Below are 26,030 nucleotides of genomic sequence, written 5' to 3'. Positions count from 1 at the left end.
ACCACTGCAACCACATTTCTCTGTACTAGAGTTCAAAGAGGAGTCAGAGAAATGAAGGGTTTAGTGTCTGAAGTGTTTTGCTTGGCCTGATTGTGTGTTTTGCACCACAGTGAAGGAAACTTGAGGTGCTGAAACTTGAGGTGCTGAAGTGCTTCTGTGAGTGTTTTGCAGGTTAGGGGCAAACTCTTCGTGTGTCTCACTTTGTTGCAGAAGGTGAGCTCTGTGTTTGTGTTTGGTCTAGATCAGCCATGCAATCACACTCCAGAGAGCAGTAGAATATATTGCTAAACTGCAGCAGGAAAGGACCCAGATGCAAGAGGAAACCAGGCGCCTCCGGGAGGAAATCGAGGAGCTGAACGCCACGATCATGTGAGACCTGGAGAGCTTTCTGTCCTGCTTTGGTTAACAGAGGGAATGTTTGCCAGGGCTCACACCACACAGCAGATGGGTGCTGAAGAGCAGTGGAGTTGCTATCAGCTCCAGACTAAAGGCAGAGCTCCTGTGGGATGGGCACTGGGACAAACTGTGTGGATTTTCAGCAAACTCTGAGCACAAATGCCCAACAGTGGCGGCATCAGGGAAGATGTGTCACATCAGAATAATTCTGAGAAGAAACCAGTGGTGATGTTTAATTTATAAAGCTGTACTCACTGGTGATCAAACACTCTTACTCTTCTCAGTGGCTTGGCTGCAGTTTTCTTCTCAAATGCAGTCCTATTTTACAGGAAAATAGGATTGAGCACATAAGACACAGGACTTGGACTCCGGAAGTTTGGCACTGGCTGAATATAGCTCTGATAAATCACTTTGCTTTCCTGCTGCCTCAGTTTGCTCTGTGGGGTTATGATTGTTACATACTATTGTAAAGCACCTTGAGAACCCCAGTGGCTTTACTTCCATCTCCAGAAGTTTTAGGCTTAAGAATGATATTAGAATTAGCAGCAAATCAAAACCTTTTTATTTTTCTTAAAAAGTATGATGGAGTCTGTTTCATTTTATTTTAAATTGATCTGTCCCTTCAGAATCTCCATTACATTTTCTTCTGTAACATTAGGAGTAACTGTAAATATTTCCTTGATTCCTAATGTGCCTTCTCCCGATTGGATGCCCAAAACTACTTTGTTCTATGTTATACTTTGTTTTCAGTTTTGTTTCTTGTAACAAGTGTGTGTAGCAACTTGAGAATCACTTTGAATACAGACAAAATTGATGGGAAAACAGTTTGTATTCCTGACTGGAGCAGTTACATTTTGTCAGCTTCGTGCACTGGGGAGCCCCTTGATCAGAAATAGTGGGGGTACACACTTTTCTCATGCTCTGATTTAGTCCAGAAGAGAATTGTGTCCTCTTTGGTGGGATCCTGACCTTGGAACATCTTTCCAGTTCGTGTCAACAGCAGCTCCCGGCTACCGGGGTTCCCGTGACGCGGCAAAGGTTTGACCACATGAGGAGGATGTTTGATGAGTATGTGAGGAGCAGGACCCTGCAGAACTGGAAGTTTTGGATTGTATCCTTTTACATCAACCTGCTGAACTTGGAGTTTGGTACTGGGACATTCAGAGCCAAGAACTTGGGATTCTGATGCTGTGACTTTAAGCCAAGTTACTTAAATAACAGGTGTCCTCAGTTTTCATCCACATCCGTGCATGGATAGGAATCCTTGCCTTCAGGCTGTCTTGAGGCACAGCTTGTTCAGCTTAAATGTATGGGAGGTAACTGGAAAATAAAATGCAACACAAAGGTGAGGTACTGCAAGAAATCTTTAGGACTCTGCTGTAACTGCAGCTCTGGTTGTCTTTTGGAAAACCTACACAGGGAGGGAATAGCAAAGATTTCAGGGAAAAAAAAATTACAAACTTATACATTCTCCTTCCCCCCCGGCTTTTCTTCCTTTCTACCCCCCTTCCTTTCCCCTCCCCCTTCCCTTCTTTTTTTTCCCCCCTTGCCTTTTTCCCCTTTCAGGTGAGTACGGAGGGATTGTCCAAAGTATAATGAGTGTCATTAGGAATTGAGGTTCATTTTTCCTTTGTCTTAGTGTTACAGGTTTGAACAAATATTTTTTGAAATGCTGCAATCCCTCTGGTAGTTAAATCCATTAAGAAATCCAGTATTTTCTGTGTAGTAGCCTTTCCCAGAGAATGTTTTGAACTCCTCCTTTGATGTCTCCCTTAACATTTGGTGGTTTGCAGTTCAGCATTATTATTAAGCCATTGTTTGAGTCCTTCAATGCGATGGTTTCCACAACAAGCTTTAAGGATCTGAATGAAACAGCACTGGCCTGGTTGGATCAGCACTGTTCTCTTCCTGTTCTGAGGCCAAGTAAGTGAAGTTCCATCCTGCAGCTATTCCAGATCATAGGAAGTGAGACCATATATAATATCATTTCTTGAAAGTCAGAGGATGACAAAGACAGCACATGATGAATATGACTTGCACTTCCTTTTTATTAGCTCAGTGGAAAAATTAGAACCTCTTCTGACTGAGAAGACACTTGGTTCCGTGTTTAACACTGAACAGAAGAAAAAAACCATATTGCTGAATATACCAGAATTTAAACAGCCTTAAACTGCATTTAAATTTCAAATATTCAGCTCTAGTTGGAATAAGTTTGGCAGTGTGATTTATCTCATGATGAAGGAAGATGTGAGATTTGTGTTCAGCTTTGGAATGACCTTCTGTTCCTCCTTGCAGTTCAGCAAGTATTAAATTTACATTTATAATTGTCAAGGGGTGCAGAAGAAGGATCAGTCAGACTAATGGCTTTTCTTGCTGCTTTTCTGCCTGTTTTTTTTGCAGTGGTGCTGAACACCCTCCGGCACCTCAGCACAACCACGTCGATCCTGTCGGACCCGTCGTGCCTGCCGGAACAAGCCACGGAGGCCGTGATCAAGCTGAACAAGAGAGCTGGAGAAACCTAACAACCAAAGACACTGAGGTGCTTGTCCATGGGGTGGAGAACCTGCCAGCCCCAGCCTGGTGAGGCTCCTGTCAGCCTGTGCACTTTAGAAAGGGTTCTCTCCACCACCCTGATCGTTCGGGGTGTCCGGCTCTGCCTTCAGCCAACGTGCAACCGATGCAGCATTGTCAGTGATGCAGCGTTGTCCCAACATTCTGATCCCTCTCCAGTGCTGTGCTGGCTCCGTTCAGTGAGAAAAACACCAAGCTCAGGTAAACTCAGCAGGTTTGAGTCCTGCAGGCAGCAATATGTCTCCATCAATGCAGCATTTTCATCTGTATGCAACAGATCTCTATGAAACACCTTCGAGTACTAAGCTCTCTGAAGTGTAAATCCTGTACACCAAGGAATGTGCTCTTCAAGGGGAAAAATGATTTTGATTTCATGAAGCGAAATGTGCTCTTTATTTTGTTTTCTGGTGTTCAGTTCCATTTGTTTTACTTGAATAGAGAAAATTCTTAAACAGGATCACACGAAAAACCAAAGGAGAAGAAAAATCCGTTAATGATGTCAACTCATGGCAAAAATCCTAGAATTAAAATCTCAGGCTGTGTTTTGTGTATTTTTATTTTGATGAGTGTATCATTGCATATGATCAGACTTGCTTTATTTTCTAGTAAATAAAGTAGCTGATTTTTATTCTTTTTCCTGATATAGCCATTGCAAGGGAGTAGCAGACTGTGCAGTAAGTGCAAGAAAGCAGTTTGAGATTGCATAAATTCTCCAATTAGGATAAATTTATGAATTTTATACCAGTTTAATCAATGAGCTGTTTTCTTGCACTCTGCACAGTTCAGCTGCCATCCTCACAAAATGTGCACATATAAAACACATCCATAGGTAAATGTAGTAGCACTTCAGAGACAAGAATTGAGTTTATAAGGGTAAGAAATTGGCTTTTTTATTATCTCAGAAACTATATCAAACCACATGGACTTGTAGTCAGTTTTTTGCTTCTCTGTCTTTTTTGCTTCTTCTTTTTGTCTTCTACCTGAAAAACCTGAAGGACTTTGCTAAATCTGGTCTGTATGGGAAGGTTATGTTCAGCATGAATTATAAAACATGTAAAAATATGTTTAAAACTCAAAATACTGAACAACATTTTTCTGTGACAGTCTCAGCACAGACTGTGCTCTGCTGCAGATAGACTGAGTCTCGCTACAGCAGGGATTGTCCATCCTGAGACAGCACTGGGATAGTCATTCCAACTGATAGCTCATAGTCTGGAATGATCCTGTGACCCTTGTAATTCCACTTGTGGCTTGATTCTGACTCTTCAGAGCTATGCAAACTGTGGGCATCTCTTCCCTCCTCCCTTCTCTGAGCAGTTTTCTTCCAAGATCAGGCTGCTGGAGGTGATCTGCAGCCTGTCCCAGTGCTAAAATGAGGAGCAGCTGGAACATTTGGGGGTTGCACACTCATAAACAGGCTCAGAAGGTTCTACTTGGGAGATGGAGTTTTTCTCAGCGTTGTCCTCACTGTCATCCACTTGGTGGGCCAAAATTTAAAAGGAAACAATAGGCCTGGGGAGTAGGACTAAGCACAGGGCGTGGGTTTGGTTTTGATTTGTCCTGAGATTTTGCAGCTAATGGCTTTCCTTGCAGAGTTCCCTTCTGTGTGAGCAGGAATGTGCAAGGAGGAGGCACAGAAGGTGAACCTCAGGGCCTTCTCCATGAGCAGAGGTACCTTGGGGTGAAGGAGGAAAAGGAGCTGAAGGGGAAGGCAAAGCTGAGTCCCAGCATGCCTCCCTGTAGCTGTGCAGACAGATGAGGAGATGCTTTTTTTTTCTTTCTTTTTTTTACAGCAAATCTGACATATAATTTGAAGTTTGTGGCACATGTGAAAACCTGTGTCCCTGTGACAGAACCAACAAAAATCCAAGCCTCAGCTAAGGAATGGTTTGAAATAGCGTATAAAGGTTGTCATAGTGATTAAATAGTGAGTAGATTTTCTGGAGGGATCCATACCTAGATCTTTCTTACATAATGTTGTAATTAATTAAGCAATACTCTTTGGGATGCATCTGGGTAAGAAGTGTTGAATAGGTAAATTCTTTTTTAAACCAGTGCTTTAAATCCTCCCACTTTTATCACTGGTTGTGAACCTGATGCCAGTGAAGTCATTTAACACTGTGATGAGCTGGGGAGGGTCCCTCACATCCTTTCCTCTGTGGGCTAAAATCTCCCTGAGATGCACAGATACCACATGGGCGTTTGCATGGCAAAAACACCTCTGGTTTCCTAGCAAGAAATCAGTGGGCACATTGTCCAAGAACTGGGGTTTTTGCTGAGCTTTCAGAGTAAAGCCTCCCCTGCAGTGTCGTCTCCTGCTTGTCAGCAATGATCGTGTGTGATTTTTACCATTTCTAGTATCGATGACGTTGGAGTTTTGTCTCAACAAGCAAAGGGCAGTACAAGAAATGCTTCAAGGCCCAGGGAAATCTGGCAGCTTAAATCCTAACATCCCAGATCTCATTGGATGGGAAACTGAAAGGGACTTGAAAGGAACAGGAAGGGGTAATTTGACTGAATTGCTAAACATTTTGTCGATTCACAGTTTTTATCTGCATGTGGATGGAAAAACTATCAAACTCATTGCATCATGAGCTGGTTACAATTGGAGGGAAAGTGCTTATTTTATCAAATTGTGCTGGAGAAACAAGGTCAAAGCACTATTGAAAATCTGCAAATTCTTAACACAGTAAAGAGAAAAAAAATAAATCAAAGATTGCTTACTTAGGCAAGAGTGTAGGAGGGAGGGAAGGAAAAGCGAAAATATATTTTCCACGTAGTGCAATTACCAGAAATGATGTGGCTGCTCTTCGAAGCAGTGATTCAATATATTTTTGTCCCCATATTGCTGCAAATCAGAATTCTTTTCTTTTATCAGTCAGCCTTGTGAGGAGAGTGATTTCACTTCATTTGGAAACACAGGAGGAAAGAGCTGGTTTATGTCTCACATCTGAGCAGTAGAACTACTGAGCACTGGTATGAGAAGAGATGGACCACGTATGTATTAGTTCCTGCATAGTTTTCCACTTTGAACTCCTTAGTCTGTCTTTCTTACCCATTGAGGAGTTTCAATACTATTTTTTTTCCAAAGTTTAGTAACACTTTCTCCCCTAACCTAAGGGCTCTGATTTCCTCAGTGTCACCAAAGCAAACCAAACACACAGTGCCTATATCTGCACAGAATTACAGGTGATGCACATCTGTCTTCAGTGAATTGGTGCTAAACTTTCAGAGAACCCCCATAGAATGGAATGCAAGTCATATTCATTCAAATCCAACATCTTTCACTGAGTAAACAAATGGCTAAATGATTTATTTGTGGCCTGTGATATGCACAAACTGGGATTGTCTAGTGGTTCTTTTCAACCTTGAATTCTATTAGGCAGGATATTGTAGATGGCCCCCACCCCAAACACAAGTTCTGGGCATTATCTGGATTAGTTATTAGCTTGTGTTGTAGTTTTTAGCCTCCTCTTAGCTGGAGGAGTAAGTGGTGAAACTCCAGGAACACGCTAGAATTGAAGGAATTAATGAGTAGTAGGATCACAGACAAGTGCACACTTCATCATGACAGTCTGATCTCTGCACAAAACCAAAGGATTCTTGATTACTACCATTTGAGCTGATTGGAATGTTCTTCCATGCTTTTCTAAACCCCTGGGGAAGGCTTCCTTGAAGGGAGGCTGACCAGAATGTTTCCATCTGTGCCTTAGATCTTGGTGTCGTGGATGCATTTGATTTATCACATCATACATCGTTCCCCCAGTACAGTGCTCTGTGGAAAATTCTGTGAATGGACAAAGTGGGGCTTCCCTGGCTTTTAAGAGGATTTTATCTGTGTCCCTTTCAAACTGAGGTTGTGAGTAATTGTGTCTGTATGGAAAAAGTTGCACCTTTCCTGCTGAATTCACCACTCTCCTCTCCCATGCTCACGAGCACACACACTCATGTACAGGCTGTCAGACCACAGGCTTGACAGAAACCAGAAAATATGCAAGTGCTTAAACCTCTAAATCTGAAGTGACTTGAAAAAGACAAAGGGCTGTCAAATTGTACTGAAAAACATCATCCCTTTGTATCTTCAGGGTTTTTTACATTCCTTTGTGAGAGTGTGTGTGTATGTGCACGTGTGGTAGAGGTGACAGGGACAGGGAAATTTAGTTTTGTTTGCTTTTAAAACCCCAAACTCCTGGAGAACAGTTTGAGAACAGAGAGAGAAACTCACTGCAAAAACATTCAGTAAGGTAATGCTTTTGTAGTGCAAATTATATGAAGGCTGTTTCACTTTCTGAGTTTCTGGAGTGAATAATTCTTGCCTTGATGTTGCCAGCTGAAAGATGCAGCTGAAAATAGAATGGGTTGTTAACTGTTTTCACCTTTTTCCTTCTCTTTTTTACTTTCTTTTCACCTTTATTGCATGGAAAAATACCCACAAAAGGCTGATGACACCCATTTTAGGTTGCTTTAGGGACTCAGTCATACCACTCTTGGAGGACTATGGACAACTATTAATAACTTTTAGGAGTTTTTTTAATTAGGTGAGACAACAGCAGTTTTTCTGTTACTCCTATATTTATACACTTGAGTTTCAGAGGAAATCATTTGGTTTTTTTTCTTTTATAGAGCCCCAGTATTTCCCACAACATCAGTTAAGCCTCAAGTTTCCTTTTGTTTCGCTCTTGGTTGAATTTCCTGCTCATTTACTGTGTTAGAGCAGAAGAGGTAGTACCAAATTGTAACTTTATCTGTAAAACTTGAGTTCTAAATAACTTCAGTTACAAAGAAACACATCTTAGGTATATAATAGAATTACTTTCTAGCTGTTGTCTGAACTTCTTTTATATCTGAACTTTTCCAACATGAATGAGGTTTTCAATCAAAAGACATCAGTGTTTGGAGCAGACCTTTCAATTAACAATACAATTCATAAGTTGCTCGTTTTCTTCTAACCTTGTATTTAAATGTGTTTTAAGTGGATGGAATTTGTTCTTGTTAAAAAGGAAAAAAAAAATGCTTGAAGGTATGAGGACTTCAGGTTGTGCTCTTGCTTTGCTTAGGTTTCCTGTTCTGTTGCATGACACAACTTCTGTTGTACTGTTGATATGTAGCACTTTTCAGTAGGTCTGTTAAATTGTGCAATGCATTTTTTTTTTATATTTACAACCAAAACAATAAAGGATATTTTTTGGAAGAAACTGGTTGTAATGCCTTTATTTTCTAACTGGAGGTGGGGAAATGGGTAAGTGGAATTGTTCCTGGGCCAGGGCCAGCACCTGGCAGCCTTTTTGCAGCTCTAAAAGGTGGCAAGAGCTCTTTTCCCTGTAAATGATGCTGGAGTGACCTTCTGGATCTGTGTGTTTGGCATTTGCAGTGCAAGGCTTGTGTATCCTCTGTGGAGCTGCTGAAGTTTGAACTCTTTTTAAGAAACTTGGTGTCCCTTTGGGCTCTTCTTGACTGAAATAATCGACTCACTCTGAGCTTACTTGGAGCTCACAAGTGATTTCTTTTCCTGGTGCCTTGGCCCCCCAGGCTGTGTTTGCTTTGTGCTGGGCTGTTCACTGTCTCACCAGAGTCAATGTTAACCAGATTAGCAAAAATTGAAAATAACTCTTTCTAGTCATCTCTCCTCCACTGAATCAGCTTGAGACAGTCGATAACAGGGGACTAAAGCACCATCTCTGCAGGTCCAGGTGTGTGCAGAGCCCTAAATACCCCCTGAGCTTCTCTTTCACCTTTTGCAAAACATCATTTTTGTTCTGATGATTCCTGAAGTGATCAGACCCTTATTGTTCATTCTGTGAAGCACAACAGTGAGAGTGAGCTCATTTGGTAATTTTTTTTCATTTCTGCACTTCTAACATGCAGTAATTCCCAGGCAGCCCTGGTATTTCTCTAAGGAATTATTAAGCCTGTAGGTGCTGCACCAATACCTTGAGCCCTGTTGGTCTTACTTTCTTGCAGGCTTGGATTTGAGTCTGACACATTGCCTGGACAGTGGAGTCTGCAGAGCAGCACTGAGGTTGGATAACACGGTATTCCCATGGAATTGATGGCAGTGTTAGGCACTGAGCTGCTTAAATCCATTTAAAAAATGAAATTAAGAACATTTCATCCTTGCCTTTAATGACTGCTTTTTGTTTTTCCCTGGTAGGACATTCCAGCTCCCTGTGCTTCAGTTGTCACCTCCTGTGTATTTTGGATTTCCTTGCCCAGTGGAAGCAGCATTGAGTGCCTGAGGCTCTAGTTGAAGTAAAAGGTAATAGATGAGTGAAAAGAAGGATTTTATTTTAAAATCACCACACAAGAGTGTGTGCTGGTTGATCTTATCCTTGTCGTTGATGCCTTTGACTTAATATTTCTTATGAGAACCTCTGATGAGTCAGGCCTGCAGTTCCAGAGGATGCAGCAGTTTTTGAACTCTGCATTTAATTTTTCAGAAATCTGTAGCTTCGTCTCACAGAGCATTTCCATAGGAGTAGGCAGTGAAGAGCAGAGCTATTTAACCAGTGGTAAACCAACACTTGAGCCTGACTTCTCTCTTGGCCAAGCTTTACAAATGCCAGAGCTGCTGCAGCAATGCTGTCGGAGCTCTGTGGGAGGAAGCTGTGGCTGGAGAGCAAATTTTCTGTACTACTGATTTAGTGGTGATTTCATGGAGGCTGCTGTAACTTGAGCTGATGTGCCAAATGACAGTTTTTGAAGTGGCTTCTTTTGTGGCTGGTTCTGCTAATCCTCGAACGCTGCCAAAAGTGGATCTGCATTTGCTCCATGGAAATGGTGCCAAATGAAATCACTGCTGTAAAGGAATTGGCCCTTCAGTGGGCAAACAGCTCAGGGCTCGCTTTGTATGTGAAAGAATGGAATGTAATGCTCACTAGATTTTTTTTTTAAAATGTATTTTAACCTATATTTGCACTCAGGAGCTCTTCTCTGCCTGTTCTCATCCCTGAGGGCTTCCTCCAGGAGGTGACAGGGCAGACAGTGAAGGTTCACGTTGTGGGATCAGGCAGGGTCGGTGCCGTGGGATCAGGCAGGGTCGGTGCCGTGGGATCAGGCAGGGTCGGTGCCGTGGGATCAGGCAGGGTCGGTGCCGTGGGATCAGGCAGGGTCGGTGCCGTGGGATCAGGCAGGGTCGGTGCCGTGGGATCAGGCAGGATCAGTGCCATGGGATCAGGGAGGGTCGGTGCCGTGGGATCAGGCAGGGTCAGTGCCATGGGATCAGGCCACCTGCCTTGCTGCAGCCCAAACCCTTGTGGCAAAGCACCCTTCTCTTACAGTTCCAGTGAGGAGAACCATGGCTCTCCACAGTTTTGTGCTTCCTATGAGCTCCTGAGCTGAGCTGAGTCAGCAGGGCCGGCGAGACAGTTTTGTGAGGGAGAACAACTCATCTTCTTTTTCAGGTTGCTCTTCCTGAGCTGGGACTGACCATCTGACTCACTTTAACATCTTGTTTGAACTTCTGAGAAAATGTTTCCCTCTCCAAGGAAAACACTTCCGTGGAGCTATTTATATCTTTAGAAGGTGAAAGAAAAGATGTGCAGAGGAGAGGAAACCACAGGGAGTGGCCCTGTATAATCCCCTGGTTCAGCGAGTGCCTAAGTGGCTTGTGTCAACCATTGGCAGTGGTGATGTCGGAGCCCTCGGGATACAAATGTTTTCCTGCTTGTTGGGGTTTGCTGACCCCACCTGAAAAGGTCAGTAGATGTTGTTTCTGCCTTGGGGATAAACACACCCCCAGGCAGTGATCCTTTTCCGTTAAAAATGAAGGCTATGAGGCTGGAATTGCACCTGCTGGGTGTCACCACTATGTGATGTTTCTGCAGAGGTGTCTGAAATTGGGTCCGTTGGGGAGGAATTCTTCCCCTGGCTCCAGCAAGGACCTTGGTCCCCCTGTTCCTCTTGGGAAACGTGTACTTTTCTAGTACCACTGATTCATCCAAACAAGAAACAAGTCAGGACTTTAAGGGACAAAGCTGAAAGCTTTATGTTTATGAATAAAAATGTGCTGTTTCTAGTGTCTTTTAACATAAGAACCAGAAACAGCTAGTTCAGTTTGTTGTTTAGTAAACAACTAGGCTTTCAGTGCAAAAAAATAGTGTAAAAAAGTATTAGATAGTAAAAAGAGAATCCAGTGACATTGGTTTTATTTAATTTATTTTAATTAAGTTCCAGGTTCTGTCCATTCCAGGTTCTATCCAAAGGTAATGAGAGGAAAGGAGTAAAACCATGCATCTGCTAAGTAGCAAATACATCATTCATCCCTTTCAGTATTAAAATACAAGTTAAAAATATGAATAAATATCTATATAAACTGTATAATTGCTTAAATAGATTTATAAAAATAGATTAGATATAAATTTATAAATAAAATTCACTAGTAGAGAGAGAAGTAAAAATCTACTGACAATCAACTTTTGAAAAAAACCCCTGCAAGGTAAAATATAAATAACATTAAAGTTATGATTTCCTGTTTGCTTATTTATGTCAGGATTGATTAATTAAATTATCCTGACTCACATTAGTCCATCCTTTTTACATGCTGTTGCAAATAGGATAGTATAAATAGTTTTATAATAAATAATATAACTTAAGACATTCATCCTTTAAGTTAAACTAGATTACATAGTTATATAGAGTAGCAAGTATTTTATCAATGCTGTTTCTGGCAAACTGATCCCATAACCACTGGCAGGTCACATTCAGCCAGGTCTCCAGTGCCTTTTCATCCCGGCGAATTAAATTGCTGCTGCAGAGTACATTTCTCTCGTATTCTGCACAATTTGTTTGTATTTATTTAAAAACAACCAGATGTAGCTCATTGTGTGTGCCAAGTCCGCGGGCTGGCCCTGGCTGAGGTGCACCCGTGGCAGGTCCCTGCTCCTGCAGGTGTAAAATGCAGCTCCTTCGCTCAGGGTGGAGTTCAGCTGATGGAGATTGGCGGCGACAACATCGCGGGCAGTCGTGTTACAGATTGTTTCCATGTCGCTCCCCAGGGTTTGCAGGATGTTGTAAATGTGGTGCAGAGCACAGCAGTTGGCATGGAAAGCTGGGCAATCAGGTATTCTCTCCACCATGTCTTTGACTTTGGTCTTATTCAGCAGCTGGGTCTCACCTTGGAGTGCTGGCAAGACACAACCTTCCTGTGAGGGAGGGAGAGCAGAGGGAAGTTATTAATCCCTTGGTTTCCATTTCTCACTTGGGTACATTGGGGTTTTTGGTTGTGGTTCAATAGCTGTACCAACACCTACACCCCTTTGATCAAGCAGGTATTGCATGCTGTCTGTGGCTGTCAGTGTGCAGTTCCTTTCCTTGTACCCTGCTTGTCTCATTTTCAGCTTTTCTAAGTATTGGTTTTTATTCTTTGCTGTGTGGGCAAAATTTCCTTATGCCGGAGATCTGGTTTGGCCTGAGTGTGTTCTCATCTCTTTTGGCAGAGATGGTTTTAATTTCAGCAGTGAGTTCAGAGGAAACATCAATGTTGATTTTTATCAACACACTCTTGGAAATGCAATCCCAGGAACTGTAATTTGTCTGAGCCATTGACACTTGGGTTCAGTGCACGTTTTACCATCTCCAGGGAGAGGATGGGTGAGCAGGAGTTTTGGCTGAAGTGCTCAAGAACTAGGATCAAATTGAAGAGCAAGGCAATTCTTGCCATATTTCCAATGATCTCACTGGATTCCTCCAAAAAGATGCCTGCTCCAAGCCTAACATGACTCTGGAGACTGAGAAGGAGCACTGGAGGCAAAGTCAGCCATTCTGCAGCTGCTCTGGCCATTGCTCCAACTCTGCCCTCAAATAATGCAATATCAGTGCTTTTCTTCTTGCATGGAATACAGAGAAGAGACTATTTTAGCTTCTAACCCAAATATTTCTTTTCTGATGGTCTTTCTAGTCTTTTATAATAACTCAAGAGATTTCTCCACAGACACAGACACAGCACATGCAAAATGGTACTTACATAGTATCCCAATAACTCAGTGGCTCTCTTTTCTATCACTGCTACCAAGGGCTTTATCTCAGTGGGAAAACGCTTCTGCCTCTGTCCTGTAGTCATTTTACTTTCTTTTGATCTCTCTGTTGGTGCTGAGGAGCCCAAAGGAACCAGTAAACAGAAGAGGAAGATGGCAAAGCTGTTGATTTCTGCATTCAAACGGAGAGTCAAAAGGAAAAAGAAAAGGAAGAATACAATGATGGGTCTGAACCCTCCGCAGAATTTTTTGCAAAACCCTCTGGGTTTGTGCAGCATGATACATTTTCAAAGCATGAAGTTGCTGAGCTAGTGATGAGCACCAACCAGTGCACCTCGACAATGTGGAGCAAGGGTAAGGCAGACCCACCTGCTCGGCGTTCCATGGTGGGCCGGGAGAGCTGCTGGCCGGGGGCTGGCGCTGGAGCTGCTGGTGCCTGCAGTGCTGGGTTGGGCCCAGCCAGGCTGCATTTAAGCACCCTGGAGTCCTGCGTCAGTGGCTCCCCCACAGGATTTTTTTTTTAATTTTTTTTTTTTTTTTTGCCGGTGATAGTTCGGGGTTTTTTTCCCTTTTCGAAAGATTACATCAAAAGTTGGTTCAAGTGAGTCTTCGCTGATTGTGATCTAGGTGCAGTTTCCATAGACATAGGTGGTGTCCTGTGTCGTCTGTTTGATGAGGAGTTTGGGATGCTTGGCTTAGCCATCCCATCAAAATCCTTGGGCTCTCCAAAATGTAGGAGTTAGGATATAAACTCTGGTGTGCTTTTAATATAGACGTGGTTGGGGCTTGCAAGCACATTATTGTTGCCCAAAGCCAGTGACCTTCTGCAGGGTCACTGTAAGAGTGGGCCAATGCAGGGAGTGAAAAAGCCACAGGAGGCTTGTGTGCAAGGTAGGTCAGGCCTCCAGTTCAGTGTATAAATCCTTTTGCTGCATGTCTGGAAGACCCTTCCCCAAGGTGGGACCCTCTCATTTAACCCAGCAGAGGATGCCCAGGATCACACCTCCCCATCCCTGTCACCCATCTCTCTAACTCCCCTGAGGTTATTTTCTGTTTCCTGTAACTAAATGCAGAAAATTCTCATACACACCGAACCAGAGGAAATTTATCCCTAGGGTTTGCAAACACGAGAGCAGAACTACTGATGGTTTGGGACAGAAAACACAGCAGAGGAAACCCACATTTGTGACACATCCACACTTGTGGATGCTGTACTTCCCAGCTCTGTAATTACAGGTGTGGTGAAAGGTGATCATAAGTTCAAAAATGAGTGTGTGTCAAGTCACCAGAAGACTTTCAAGGATCAGCATCTTGGTATCCAAGTAATCAGTTCTGGTTTCCATGTGAAACAGTCCTTTCTGAAAATAAAAAGCTTGGTGCGTGCATGAACTCCTCCGAAGTGACTGGAACCGGTTCAAGGACTGTTCTCTGGGATGAACTGATTCCCAAGGCTTGAAATGGGAAAGGACATTTCCCCTGTACAACTCTGCACTCAGGTCCCACCAACCTGTAACTTCAGCCCTTGGTTTGCTCGAGGCCACACCAAAGGAGAGTCCCAAACTGAAGGTGGTTCAGAGGGAGCACTGAGAGCCAAGCAGAGGTAGCCACCTAGGAAGCTTTTCCTCTTGCACAACCCTACTCCCAGGTGCTAAATAATGCAAAGAAAGAGATGAGTTACTGTGGCCTGTGCATGGGGCAGCACACAGTACAGCAGAGTGCTGAGGGAGAGCTAGAAAAGGACAGTTCTAGAAGGTATTTAATTTATTTGAGATTTTTATTATTATTTGGGGGTAAAATGAGGGAGAAAGAGAGATGTTTCTTTGTGCAGGACATTCTTTAGGAACATCCTTACAAAGACAGTGGTGCAGATGGCTCCTTTCAGGTAGAAGGGTGATCTTGGAGGGTTGCTTGTTTGGAAGAGATGCAGCCAGCCAGTGCCCCACAGGAAGATGAGTGGAAGGTACACGAGCTTGTTCATAAAGAGGTCATTGGGCACTGCCAGTCCCCTTCCAGCTCTCCCAGATGGGTACAGCCAGGGAGGACGGACAAGGAAGCTGGTCTTCCTCTGAGAGCAGGAATATCTCTTTGTGCAGCACTGAAGGCAATGGGGGCAGTTATTTTAAATAGTGATGCAAATGAAAGAAACAGCACTTTTACATCCTTGCTTTTCCACGAAACACAGTTCAACTGCTGCTAATGGTCTTTCAGAGATTTTTAGGTTTGACTTCGTCTTCTCCTAAGCTGAGGCCAGCAGGTTGCCTGGTTGTTCCACTCCAGGCAATGCCACCATCTCTTAGCCTGTGCGTGCTCTGTTCATCCTTTCCTGTCCGTACACGGCTGTGATAAGCTGCTGAGCTGGTAAGGCAACAGGTCAGCATCCGTCCTGTAAAACCCGACCTGAGAAGTTCAACTTTCCATCACGCAACCACGAGACATCACATAAAATCTGCAAGTCATTTGGTGAAGTTCTGCTGACACATGCTGCTGTCTGCTCCCTAAAATGGAATTTGTAGCCATTGCCTCAACACCTATCACCGGAAAAAGGAAATCACTCTGAGCACGGAGACCTGATGCTGACCTGAGACTGAGCTGTGACTTTTGTTCCTGGAGCTCACCTTTTTTTTTCCAAGTGTGGGAGCTGGTATTTTCAACTGTGAACTTTGTTTTCTGATGGCCTTATGTGGCTGTGATGTTAGTGCCCTCCACATGAGTGAAGAGCTGGGCTTTCACAACTGACTGGGAACCTCTCTGTTTCTTCCCCAGAACCTGAGTGACTCTCAGGATATAGGTAAGTGAAATGGCAAATACCATGTCACAGTTCCTTGGCCAGGGAAGAAGGCTGCTGATGTACCCTGCAAGCACTGCACAAGGCCCCTGGTTGGGAGCAGCCCCCAGAACCTGGGGAAGATCTGGAAAACCAGGGATTTACTCCCAGCCTGGTGAGCTCAGTGCTGTCCTAGGCTCACTCCACGCTCAGCTTGGAGAGTTTGTTTGGTGCTCGGTTCCATGGCAGCCGCGTCACCACCATCTCCTAGCGACAGGGAACAAGTCCCTGAGGCAGGAATTCCCAGTCAGACCGGGTTGGATGGCAGCACCCGGCTGCTGCAGCCTCTCGGCTGCTTTTCAGGAGTACCTGCAGCACCTGGCACTGCAGGACTTCCCCTGTGGCCTTGGCAGCTGGGTAGGGACAGGGTGGCACAGCCATGGGACGTGGCACAGGGCCTGTGGGCTACAGGGCTGTCACTGCCTCTCTCCTCTCTGCAGAACAAATCCTACCTCAGTGGCCACAGGAGCCCCCACAGGGTCCAGCCCGGGCAGGAGGAGGCTGTGCTGGACGAGGAGACCCCCGAGGCACTGCTGGAGCTGCTGAGGGACCAGCACAGCCCCTGGGCACTGCCCCAGGACTGCAGTCCCCAGGACCAGCTCCTGAAGGAGGTGGCCGTGCTGGCACCAGAGCTCGTCCATGGCTCCAAAGTCTACCAGGTCCTCAAGTCCCTGCGGATGGTTGACAAGGGAGTAAGTGCAGCTGCTTGTGCCTGTAAAGGTGTAGGCCAGGAAACCACGTCTGCCTGCTGGGAGGGAAAACGTCCTGGGAAAAAGGACACCTTCCCCATCCCACGGTCTTCCCAGATGCCACTGTTGCTGCTGGGGTAGAGGTACTCCCCCCACCCTCCCCAGGATGTTGTGCTAATCCAGATTACACGTATGTCATCTGGATGAATGCATGTCCCTGTCTCCTTGGCCATGAGGTGACTCAGGATCATGTTGGCCAAACCCAGCTCTTTGCAGGTGGAGGAGGTCGATGAGGGTGTGTTGCAGTTCCAGCAGCTGGAGGAGCTCATCCTCAGTGCCAACCAGATCAGCAGGATCACCTCGGCCAACCTGCCCCGGACACTGAAGGTGAGTGAGCAGCATCTCGTGCAGGATGGGGAAGGAGATCCCATCTGGGAACACAGTGCAAGCCAAACAGCTCCAGGTGTCCATTGCAAAGGTGTCTTGTTCCCTCTGTCCCGGGCAGGTCCTGGAGCTCTGCTGCAACACTGTGGGTGATCTGGAGGACCTGTGCTCTCAGCCTCCTCCAGAGCTCCAGCACTTGGGGCTGGGACACAACAGGCTGTGTGACCCTTCCCAGGACAAGTTCCTCACTGAGGATTTCTGGTAATGCCATAGACTGTGGGCTCCTGAAAGGGAGGTGGGCAGATGGACAGGTGACCTCAAGCCATCAAGGTGGTCTTGGGAAGATGCAGCCCTTCAGCAGGGTCATTGCTTTGCTCTGTCCACTCCCTGTGCAGAGCGATCTGTGTCTGCTCTCACATGCTCAGTGGTTGTCTTGGTCCACGGCCAAGGTGTGGAATGGGGAGATCACCTGGAAAACAGCCTTGACACCCTGCCCACCACAGTTCCCATTTCCTGGGCAGCTTCCTTTTTCCATGTCCTCCCCAAAGCCCTTGCTGGGACTCTGCCCAGGGAAAAATCTAAAGCTTAGACTGCATCACCAGATAATGCAGTGGGGTCATTAATGTTTCCTTGACATGTTTTTGAGTGGTGGGGGAGGCTAACAATGGACCATATGGCTCAGGAATTGGAATTGGCCTCTTGGGATTGTACCATTGGATTCCCTAGTTTGACCCTGTTTGCGCTGAGGAAACACCATTTTTGTTTCTGTTTTTGCCCCAGGGCAGTAGCTCCCTATCCTCAGATAGGTGCTTGTTGCCTTACCTTCTTCCCTGGGTTCTCTCCTTAGGCCAAACCTTATCTCCCTTGACCTGAGCTTTAACAACCTCACGGATCTGCTGGGGCTGGTCTCCCAGCTATCCAGTCTGCAGAAGCTCCGCATCCTGGTGCTCCAAGGGAACCCTCTGGCTTTCATCCCCACCTACAGAGGCTTCCTCGTGGACAGCCTGCCCAAGCTGTCCATCCTCGATGACATCTACATAGGGCCTGATGAGAGGCAGCAGTTCCATGGCTTGGCGAGGCAGCCAGGTGAGCCCTCACCTTTGAACCTGACCCTGGCATTCAGGAGGGGGTTTCATCGTGGTTGAGCTCAGGGTCCTCAGGGCAAACTCTGCCTTCCTTGTTGCCTCTCCTCAAATGGAGATCCTTCTCTGTGCCTTTCTACCCTGCTAGTACAAGTGGGGAGACAGGCAGAGGGCCCTGCAGTGGTATAATTACAGTCGAGTTAGGTTTAGCCTTAGTCAGGCCCAAGAAAAGGCCACCCTAGTCCTGGAACTGCCTCTGCATCCTGGCCTGCCCCCAGCTTTGCTTCCCAGACACCATCTGGTTTCAGACCCTGTGCTTCCCTCTGGAGCTGGTGAAAGAGGAACATCTGTATTGGGGAAGATGGTCCTGTGGTGCTGTGCTGTCTGCACACAGCGGTGCCACCTCTGCAGTGTGGCACCTCCCCGACTGGGACTGGAGCAGGGGGCTGGGGACACCCGGGCTGGGAAGCCCCTCTTGACGGCCCTTACTCAGTGAGTTTGTGTGCTGGATGTGCTCTTTGGAGACTAAAATGTTAACCGGGGAGGCAGAGCAGCCAAGCCAGGAGGTGTTTGCATAGCTTTGGAGTGACCCCATGTGGCAGTGGCTTGTCACAGCGTTAGCACAGGGTGGCACGGAGGGGACACTGGGACTGAGAGGTTTCTGCTTGCTCTTTTCCTTCCTCACTCTGGAAAGAACATGCTGCAGCTCCATGGCAAGATTGTCTCTCTTTTAGAACTAAGCAGGAGTGAAGCTCGAGTGGTTGTGACTGTTGGGGAGATGAAGGGAGTCCCTGATCCCGGTGCTCTCCAGCAGCTGGATGCTGACTCTGAGGCCCCAGTGATCACTTGCAGCTACTTTGTCACCTACGAGTTTGCAGAGGGAGAGGAGGAGTCTGAGGAGGGAGAGGAGCTCAAGGATGAGAGCAACACTGAGGTTGGTCCTTAATTGTGCTCCTGAAAGCCAACAGGCCTATCAGGTCACAGCAAGGGAGAATCCATCTCCAGGCTATGGAGTGATGGATGTGGCAGGGGCAGCAGCAGTACTGGGGACAGAATTCCCATGGGGCTGCATCTGGCAGGACAAGTCCCTGCTGCCCATGTTCCTTGTCCCTCCTGGGGAGCCCAGAGCTCTGCACATGGGAATGCTCTCATAGCCCCCCTCCTGCTGGCTGTGGCAGACCCCTTCCCTGGCATTGGTGCCCCTTTTTCCCATGAGGGTGGGCTGGGGAATGGAATTTCAGGGGCAGCTGTCCCCTGGTCCCAGTGCAAACAAAACCAGACATGCCCTACCAAGAGATCCCTCTCTGTCCCAGGTAACAAAAACCCACCAGAGTTCCATGGTGACCATGCTGGATGTGGACAACTCTGCTCAGGACACAGGAGAAACAAAGAACCAGCAGGACCCTGCAGCCATGGAGGAGCCAAAGGCTCGCTCTGGTAATGAGGAATTATAAATCCCCTGTCCCAGCACTCAGGGCAAGTTTATGGCTCTTCCTGGCATGTGATGGCATCAGCACGTCCCTCGCAGTGTCAGCTTGGGACTGATGGATAATGAACTGGCACCAGTCGAAGGAAAGGTCTCCTCAGAACTTTTTTGTGTCCCTACACAGCAAAGGTGTTTGCCACCCCTGGAAAGCCCTGGGCAGACACCATCGACTGCAGCTACACAAAGGAGCACATTGCCAAGGACCTGGTGGGGCTGAAGTCCTACCTGGCAGCTGGAACAATTGTGTCAGTTGTGGAGGAGAAGGTGAGTGTGTGGCAGAGCTGGATGAAGGGGAAAGTGCTGCTGGGAGGCCCAGCAGTGGTATCATGTTCCCTCTGGGAGGCAGGCTGGGATGGCAGTGACCCTGGGCCCTCCCAGCTCCTGCAGCAGCAGCTCCTCTCTCCGGGCAGGTGCTCTCATGGCCTGTAGATGCTGACCCAGAAGAAAACTCAGTCATGAATAAGAAGGAAGGACAGGACAGTGCCAAGGTAGGGTGCTAGGAGAGAACAATGGCCAAATTATATCTGAGTTGCAAAAATGGTGATGAGAGAACAAGGGCCCTCCTCCTGGATTAGTTTGGTGTGTCAGAGAGTCACCCCTCCATCCCAGACCTCTCCCAAAGTCCCCCCTTGCCAAGGGAGGAAGGCAGCAGCTGTTTACACACGTCTTGGCCTGGATGCAGTGGTGGGCAAGGGGCTGGGTTGGGGTTGCTTCTCTCTGATAAAGGGACTCCATCCCTCTGCTGAGGCCTGTCCCTGTGCTGGTGTCCTGCAGCCTCCTGCCTCCAGGGACAAGAAAAAGAAGCAGCAGCAGCAGCAGCTGCCACGTGAACTCCGCAGTGACCCTCCCATTCTGAGCACCCTGGGCACCACCAGGGTGACCTTGGAGGCCCTGCTGGCCACCGAGGACCTGGTGGCAACTGTGTGTGACTTTGGGGTCCTGATCACTGAGAAACCACCAGAATCACCAGTTCCAGAGGAGAAGGTAAGGAACATGTCCTTGGACAGGGGGGTGAGGCAGGGCTGCCAGGGACGGGCAGTGCTGCAGGTTGGGGTTCAGCATGTCCTGCCCTGCAGCCTGCTCTGTCCTCACTGGCCTGGGCATCCCATCCATCCATCCATCCATCCCTCAGTTCTCCCCTCCCTAAAATAGGGCTGAAATAGCCCTGCCTAACCACCATCCATCCCTGCTGGCATGGTTATTTAAGTGACATTAGCAAGCAATACTGCTTCTTTTTATGGGCGTAGGAAAATATATGAGTTTATTTTTCCATTTGAGAATGTGAAAGCAACCACTCGTGCTTCCTCTGGTGCTCTCTTTCAGCATGGCAGCACATACCAGCTGTGCCAACAGTTTCTATTTCCTGGATTCTCTTCTCAGAGCAGCCACTCTGCTGTGCTCCTGCTCCCCCTCATGTCTTTCCTCTGCCCTGTATAACCCAGTGACAGCACCCCAATGGTGATGGGTATCACAGGACTGAATGAGGGCACTGGATTTCAACACAGCCTAACTGTGGAAATGTCTCTCTCCACAGGATGAGAAAAAAGGCAAAGACAAGAGCAAAAAACCAAAAGAAGAAGGTAGGGCCGGCCAGAAAACCCTGACGTCTCCCAAAGGTGATGGAGCCTTGAGCTGGTGGGGGAGAGGGTGGTGTGTGTGAGAGCAAACAGGAGCAGTGCCCAGGCCAGAGGCAGCCACAGGGCACAGCCACCCTGGCAGGAGCAGGGACTTACATCCTGAGCCTGAGGCTGTGAATGCAGACATTGACTGTGGGGCCGTCAGGATGGACACATGCCTGGACACCTTATGAATCAGTGTCTGAGCAAGGACCAAGGCTGGGCTGCTGGCTGCCCTGGGAGAGACACACACCCACCAGCACCGTGTGCCAGGGGAGAAGGGCACAGCAGATTTCTGGGTGAGAAATGTGCTGCCCTCTGTGTCAGCTGCCAAATGGGGATAGTGTGAGGGCTGGCATGGGCAGCAGGGGGAGGGCTGCCTGGGACGCATGATAAGCTCCTCATCCATTTCCAACTCACATCTCAAAGCACTTTGCAAAGGGGATTATTATTCTTCCTGCTTGGAGATGAGCTGCACAGAGAGCCCCAGGTGTCCCATGGCAGGGCTGGGAACAGACCCCAGTCTGCTGTTACCCATGAAGGGACCGCCCTGACCCCAACGGGTGTCCCCTGCCTCCCCATACAGAGCTCACAGGCTGCTCAACCAGCAGTGTTGCTTAATCCACTGGAGACAAAACTCACCCTGCCTCTTGCAGGTTATTTTTCCTTGGTTTTGACTGCAAAAATAGCAGTGACAGCACATCGGAGGGGTAATGCAAGAGCAGGAGGAAGTGGGGGAGGGAAGGGGTGGTCAGGCAACGCTGAAAAGCTGCTGCTCATGGGTCAGTGAGAGCGTGGAGAGGGCCAGGCCTCCCCAGCACCACTCAGAGCTACCAAAGGAGCTCTGTTTCCCTGCTCTGGCATCAGATTTAAGAGTGCAAATAACCCCCTTTCCCAAGAGCTCTAGGCTGATTTCTGTGCCCCATCACCCACAGCGAGGTCCCCATCTTTGGGGAAGATCTCAGAGCCCTGTAGTGTCTGCACTAGAGGAAGCCTGTGGCCTTCCCAGCTACCTGAAGAGAAGAAAACTCCTTGAATTATTGTTCCCCACAAGATATATATTTGCAATATACACTCAGACTGTTGCTGAAGCAGAGCAGGCAGCTGCTGTCAAACAGCTGAAGCTCAGCACTGGTGTTTCTTCCTTCCTCCACCCCAGTCCTGCAGTCAGTAGGAGGTTTTCCTTTCAGCTTGAACGAGGGTGAACCCTTTCTGTGGGGGTTGTGTGGCCGGAGATGGTGTTGGATGCACAGAAGCTGACACAGGAAGCCCAGAGCGATTAGAGGCTCCTGCTTAATTTGGTGTCCCCGTGTGCCTGTGCAGGTGGAGGCCGGTTGGCTGCACTGCAGGGCCACCGAGTGCATGTTTCAAAGTGTGAATGCAAAATTCACAGTGCCTAAAAATGAGCTGCCCCCCACAGCTTGCTACACCCCGTGTGCTGTGGCCACGTGCTCCGATGTGACTCACAGGAGCACCCCGATTGCAGCTGGGGTGGGCAGCTTGAGCACCTCTGCACATCCTGGATGTGTCTGCACCTCCTGCCTGCTCTGTGAGTCACCACTTTGCACCGTGGCTCATACCCTGGACACCACGTACCACCTTGGAGCGGCAGCAGTGGCCACACTCCGAGGGATGGGGATGGCTCCCAGCCCCGTGTCCAGCAAGCTGTGCAGGGACCAGCTCTCTCCCAGCCGGGAGCTGAGGCTGATTTGCATCCCGCAGTCAGCAAATGCACACAAATAATAAGTCCTCTCAGAGGAATTGGGATCACTTCCAGACGGCTCAAAGAGGAAAGGCAGCGAGCTTTGTCTCAAGTGAACAGTTTGCCCAGACATTGAAGGATGTCTTCAGAAGTAGTCTCACGTACGTCTCGTTTTACCTCGCACTCGATTTTCTAGGATCCTTGAAATTGTTTATTTCTGCATCTTTCTTTTGTCCTAGGGGAATTTAACAACAAATAAGTAGCTTGCACCCAGATCAGTTGCCTGCCTAAAGATGCTTTTTGGGTTTCTTACCCGAAGTCATATTCAAATAGATTTCCCTTAAGTGCTGACACCAGGGGCAGTCCCCCTGCACGCCGCTGCTTTCAGGGTGATTTACTATCTCAAGACAGTGACAGATTTACTTCTCTCCACAGGAAAAGGAAAAAACAAAGACACTGCTGAGCTGGAGGAAGGTCAAGAGCTCCAGCCGGTGCCACTGACAGTTCAATTCCAGATGCAGCTGCTTCGGTGGCCCTTGGCAGTCAGTGCCCAGAGCCAGGAGAACGAGGCCGTGGCAGTGGAGAAAACCCAGTAACGTGTCCATAGCCGGGTGAGAAATAAACCACACGGGAACGCTGCCTGGACCCTGGTTGAGCCGAATCGCCAGAGTTGGGAGATCCCTCTGGATTTGTGGTGGTCTGGGGCTGCTGCTGAGCTTCTGCCGGAGCTGCAGTGGGCGGGGGCTGGTGCGGGGTGTGGAGTGCGAAGTGTAGGTAAGGGGGTGCGTTCGGGGTGTAGGGTGGGTGTGCGGTGCCCGGTGTGCGGTGCCCGGTGCCAGCCCCCCGCATCCTCCGCCCACGGGTGGGGCCGGCAGGGGCGGAGCGGGGCGGGGCAGCTCCGGTGAGGCGGCGGCGGCTCCGCAGAGCGAGGTGGGGGTTTGGCCGTGCCGGGGGCACCGCGGAGCGGCGGCTCCAGCCCGGTCTGCGGGGCCGGGGGCTCCGGAGCGGCCGTAGCGCTCCCGCCCTCGCCGGCGGCACTGGGACCCGGCGAGGGGAAACACCGAGCCCCGTCCGGGGGGAACGACCGGCGCGTCCCGTCCGCGCCCGCGGAGACCCCGGGAGCGAAGGGCTCGTGTTCCTCTGCCCGGGGCCGGTCCGTGCCGGAGGCTGCCATGTATCCCAGGATCGGGAACCTCGCCCTTTACACCTTCTCCATCACGCTGCTCGCCTGCGTGTTTTACTTGAGGAAAGAGGCAAAGTTGGCAGAATCGTCAGCGGACCAGAAAATGGATGTAGTGAGTCACAGACTGAAGTCTTTGGTTCTGGACAATGCTGAACCCACCAAGTGTTTGCCGAACTTGACCCTCGCCAATTCCTCTCTCGCTCTCCCGGAGCTTCACCGCGTCTTCTTAACGTACAAGCACTGCCGGAGCTTCCCAGTCCTGCTGAAGCCTCCCAGGTGTAGCAAAGAGCTGTTCCTCTTGCTGGCCATCAAGTCTTCCCCGATCAACGTGGACCAGAGAGTGGCAATCAGGAACACGTGGGGAAAGGAGGTCTCTATCAGGGGCAAGAACATCAGGCTGGTGTTCCTTCTGGGGCGCTCAGAGGCCAAAATCCAGGTGCTGCCCCTGCACCAGCTTCTGGCTTATGAGAGCCAGGAGTTTGGTGACATCTTGCAGTGGGATTTCATTGACAACTTCTTCAACTTGACACTCAAGGAGCTGCATTTCCTCCGCTGGTTCACAGAGGACTGTCTGCACGCCAGGTTTGTGCTGAAGGGTGATGATGATGTGTTCGTCAACACTTACAACATCATCGAGTTCCTCCAAGACTTTGACCCTGAACAGGATCTCTTTGTTGGGGATGTGATTGCCAACGCCCGGCCCATCAGGAACACCAAGGTCAAATACTTTGTTCCAGAGGCCATGTATGGAGCCTCCTTCTATCCTCGCTATGCAGGAGGAGGGGGGTATGTGATGTCTAGAGAGACCGTGCGTCGCCTCCAGAGCACCGCAGAGGGCACGGAGCTCTTCCCGATAGATGATGTGTTTGTGGGAATGTGTCTGGCGAAGATGTCCGTGACCCCAAAGAACCACCCTGGCTTTAAGACTTTTGGGATCCAGAGACCTTTCAATGCTTTTGATCCGTGCTTGTACAAAGGGCTGATGATTGTGCACAAACTCAACCCCACGGAGATGTGGATCATGTGGACGCTGGTGAGGGACGACAGCATTCGGTGTGCGGTGTCAGTGGAAAAGAAGCTCCCGCTGAGCCCAGCGGGGTTGTGACTGGTGGCAGACACAGGGTACTAAACTAAAAATCAGGTTGTGGTAGAACCGTGTCCGTTACTAACAGACTGCGCTGGAGCCGTCAGGGTTTGGTTTGCAGTGAGTCATTTTCTGTCGGGGGGTTACGTGAAGCAGTTGAATTGTCACAGGGTGGGGGTGGTGAGACACAGCACGGGGGACTTGGCTCAGCTCTTCCCAGCTGGATGGGAGCCAGGGGAAGTCACAACTGCCATGGGAATGTGAGTGAGGGGCCACCTGCTATGGAGGCTCCACAACACCGGTGTCTGACCGCCGGCCAAATTCAGGCTCATGTAGGGAGGCCAGAGATGACTAACGAGTGACAGAGCACTTGAAATTACTTGAAGGGGTGGAAGAAAGGCCAGTGTGTGCTGCTTGGTCCACTGTCCAGGGCAGCAATCCCACAGCTTCTGCTGGACAGCAGGAGAAAGGGAGTGGAGTGGGTAAGAAAAATCCTCAAAAATATATTGCCTTAACACAGCAATGATGATGATCCAAGGGACTGGGCTCTGACTCAAGCCTTTTGGTCATTATAGGTTTACTTGCACTGGAAACTTTTGCACAAAGACTTTCTGATCAGGTGTGAGAGGAGCAATGTATCATGAATAATCACAGTGGTAGGAAGAGTGGCTGTAGTGTCTCATGTTGTGTGGGAGGTGTTTGTTTTTTTGTTGTTGTAAAGGTGGGTACAAATAAAATACAGTTTTGAAAAGTGTTTTCACAGGAATATTCTTGGGTCTCCTGAAAGCTAAGAGCCCTAAAAGCCAGGGAAGGCTGAGATCTGGTGCTGGGTGTTTGCATTCAGGAGTCACTATGTGGAGATGGGTATTTGCCACTTCCTTTCCTGTGAGCAGCTGCTGGTCTCTGCCCTGTCAAGATGCATTGATATGAAAGTGATTAATCTGAATGTGCTGGAGCTGCTAATTTGAGGAAAGATCAAATATGGAACTAAGACTTGGTGATACTTTTGTGAAACTTCTCAGTGCCAGGGTGTCTTGCTGCT

General features: G+C 48.1%; 4 protein-coding genes across 5 annotated transcripts in view; 3 read left to right on the top strand and 1 right to left on the bottom strand.

Moving 5' to 3' along the window:
- The window catches only part of MLXIP (MLX interacting protein), a 47,149-nt gene extending 38,987 nt beyond the window's left edge, over nt 1-8,162 (top strand). Inside the window, exons 14-17 of the mRNA XM_051785757.1 lie at nt 242-369; nt 1,384-1,507; nt 2,190-2,319; nt 2,797-8,162. Coding sequence (XP_051641717.1) covers nt 242-369; nt 1,384-1,507; nt 2,190-2,319; nt 2,797-2,918 — 504 coding nt within the window. The 3' untranslated portion in view covers nt 2,919-8,162. The remainder of the gene's footprint in view (nt 1-241; nt 370-1,383; nt 1,508-2,189; nt 2,320-2,796) is intronic.
- Nucleotides 1-26,030, bottom strand: part of VPS33A (VPS33A core subunit of CORVET and HOPS complexes) — a 117,170-nt gene that overhangs the window by 72,245 nt on the left and 18,895 nt on the right. The window lies entirely within an intron of this gene.
- On the top strand, nt 12,568-23,324 carry LRRC43 (leucine rich repeat containing 43). 2 transcript variants are annotated; one of them, XM_051785758.1, is made up of 13 exons: nt 12,568-13,292; nt 15,147-16,119; nt 16,203-16,454; nt 16,728-16,838; nt 16,957-17,096; nt 17,683-17,921; nt 18,652-18,851; nt 19,231-19,354; nt 19,528-19,667; nt 19,814-19,891; nt 20,178-20,387; nt 20,938-20,983; nt 23,157-23,324. In XM_051785758.1, exons 2-13 carry the CDS (start codon nt 15,736-15,738, stop codon nt 23,315-23,317), a joined length of 2,085 nt encoding a protein of 694 aa, XP_051641718.1. In that variant the 5' UTR covers nt 12,568-13,292; nt 15,147-15,735; the 3' UTR covers nt 23,318-23,324. The 2 variants fall into 2 exon arrangements, with proteins under 2 accessions (XP_051641718.1, XP_051641720.1); XM_051785760.1 differs by lacking the exon at nt 12,568-13,292 and having other exon boundaries at nt 13,655-16,119.
- On the top strand, nt 23,894-25,742 carry B3GNT4 (UDP-GlcNAc:betaGal beta-1,3-N-acetylglucosaminyltransferase 4). Its single transcript, XM_051785763.1, has one exon. It carries the CDS (start codon nt 23,894-23,896, stop codon nt 25,007-25,009), a length of 1,116 nt encoding a protein of 371 aa, XP_051641723.1. The 3' UTR covers nt 25,010-25,742.

This window comes from Manacus candei, unplaced genomic scaffold (assembly GCF_025592945.1).
Source record: "Manacus candei isolate 608988 ecotype Guabito, Panama unplaced genomic scaffold, ASM2559294v1 h1tg000020l, whole genome shotgun sequence".
In the NCBI taxonomy this organism is placed as follows: domain Eukaryota; kingdom Metazoa; phylum Chordata; class Aves; order Passeriformes; family Pipridae; genus Manacus; species Manacus candei.
This window is presented reverse-complemented; position numbering and strand designations above follow the sequence as displayed.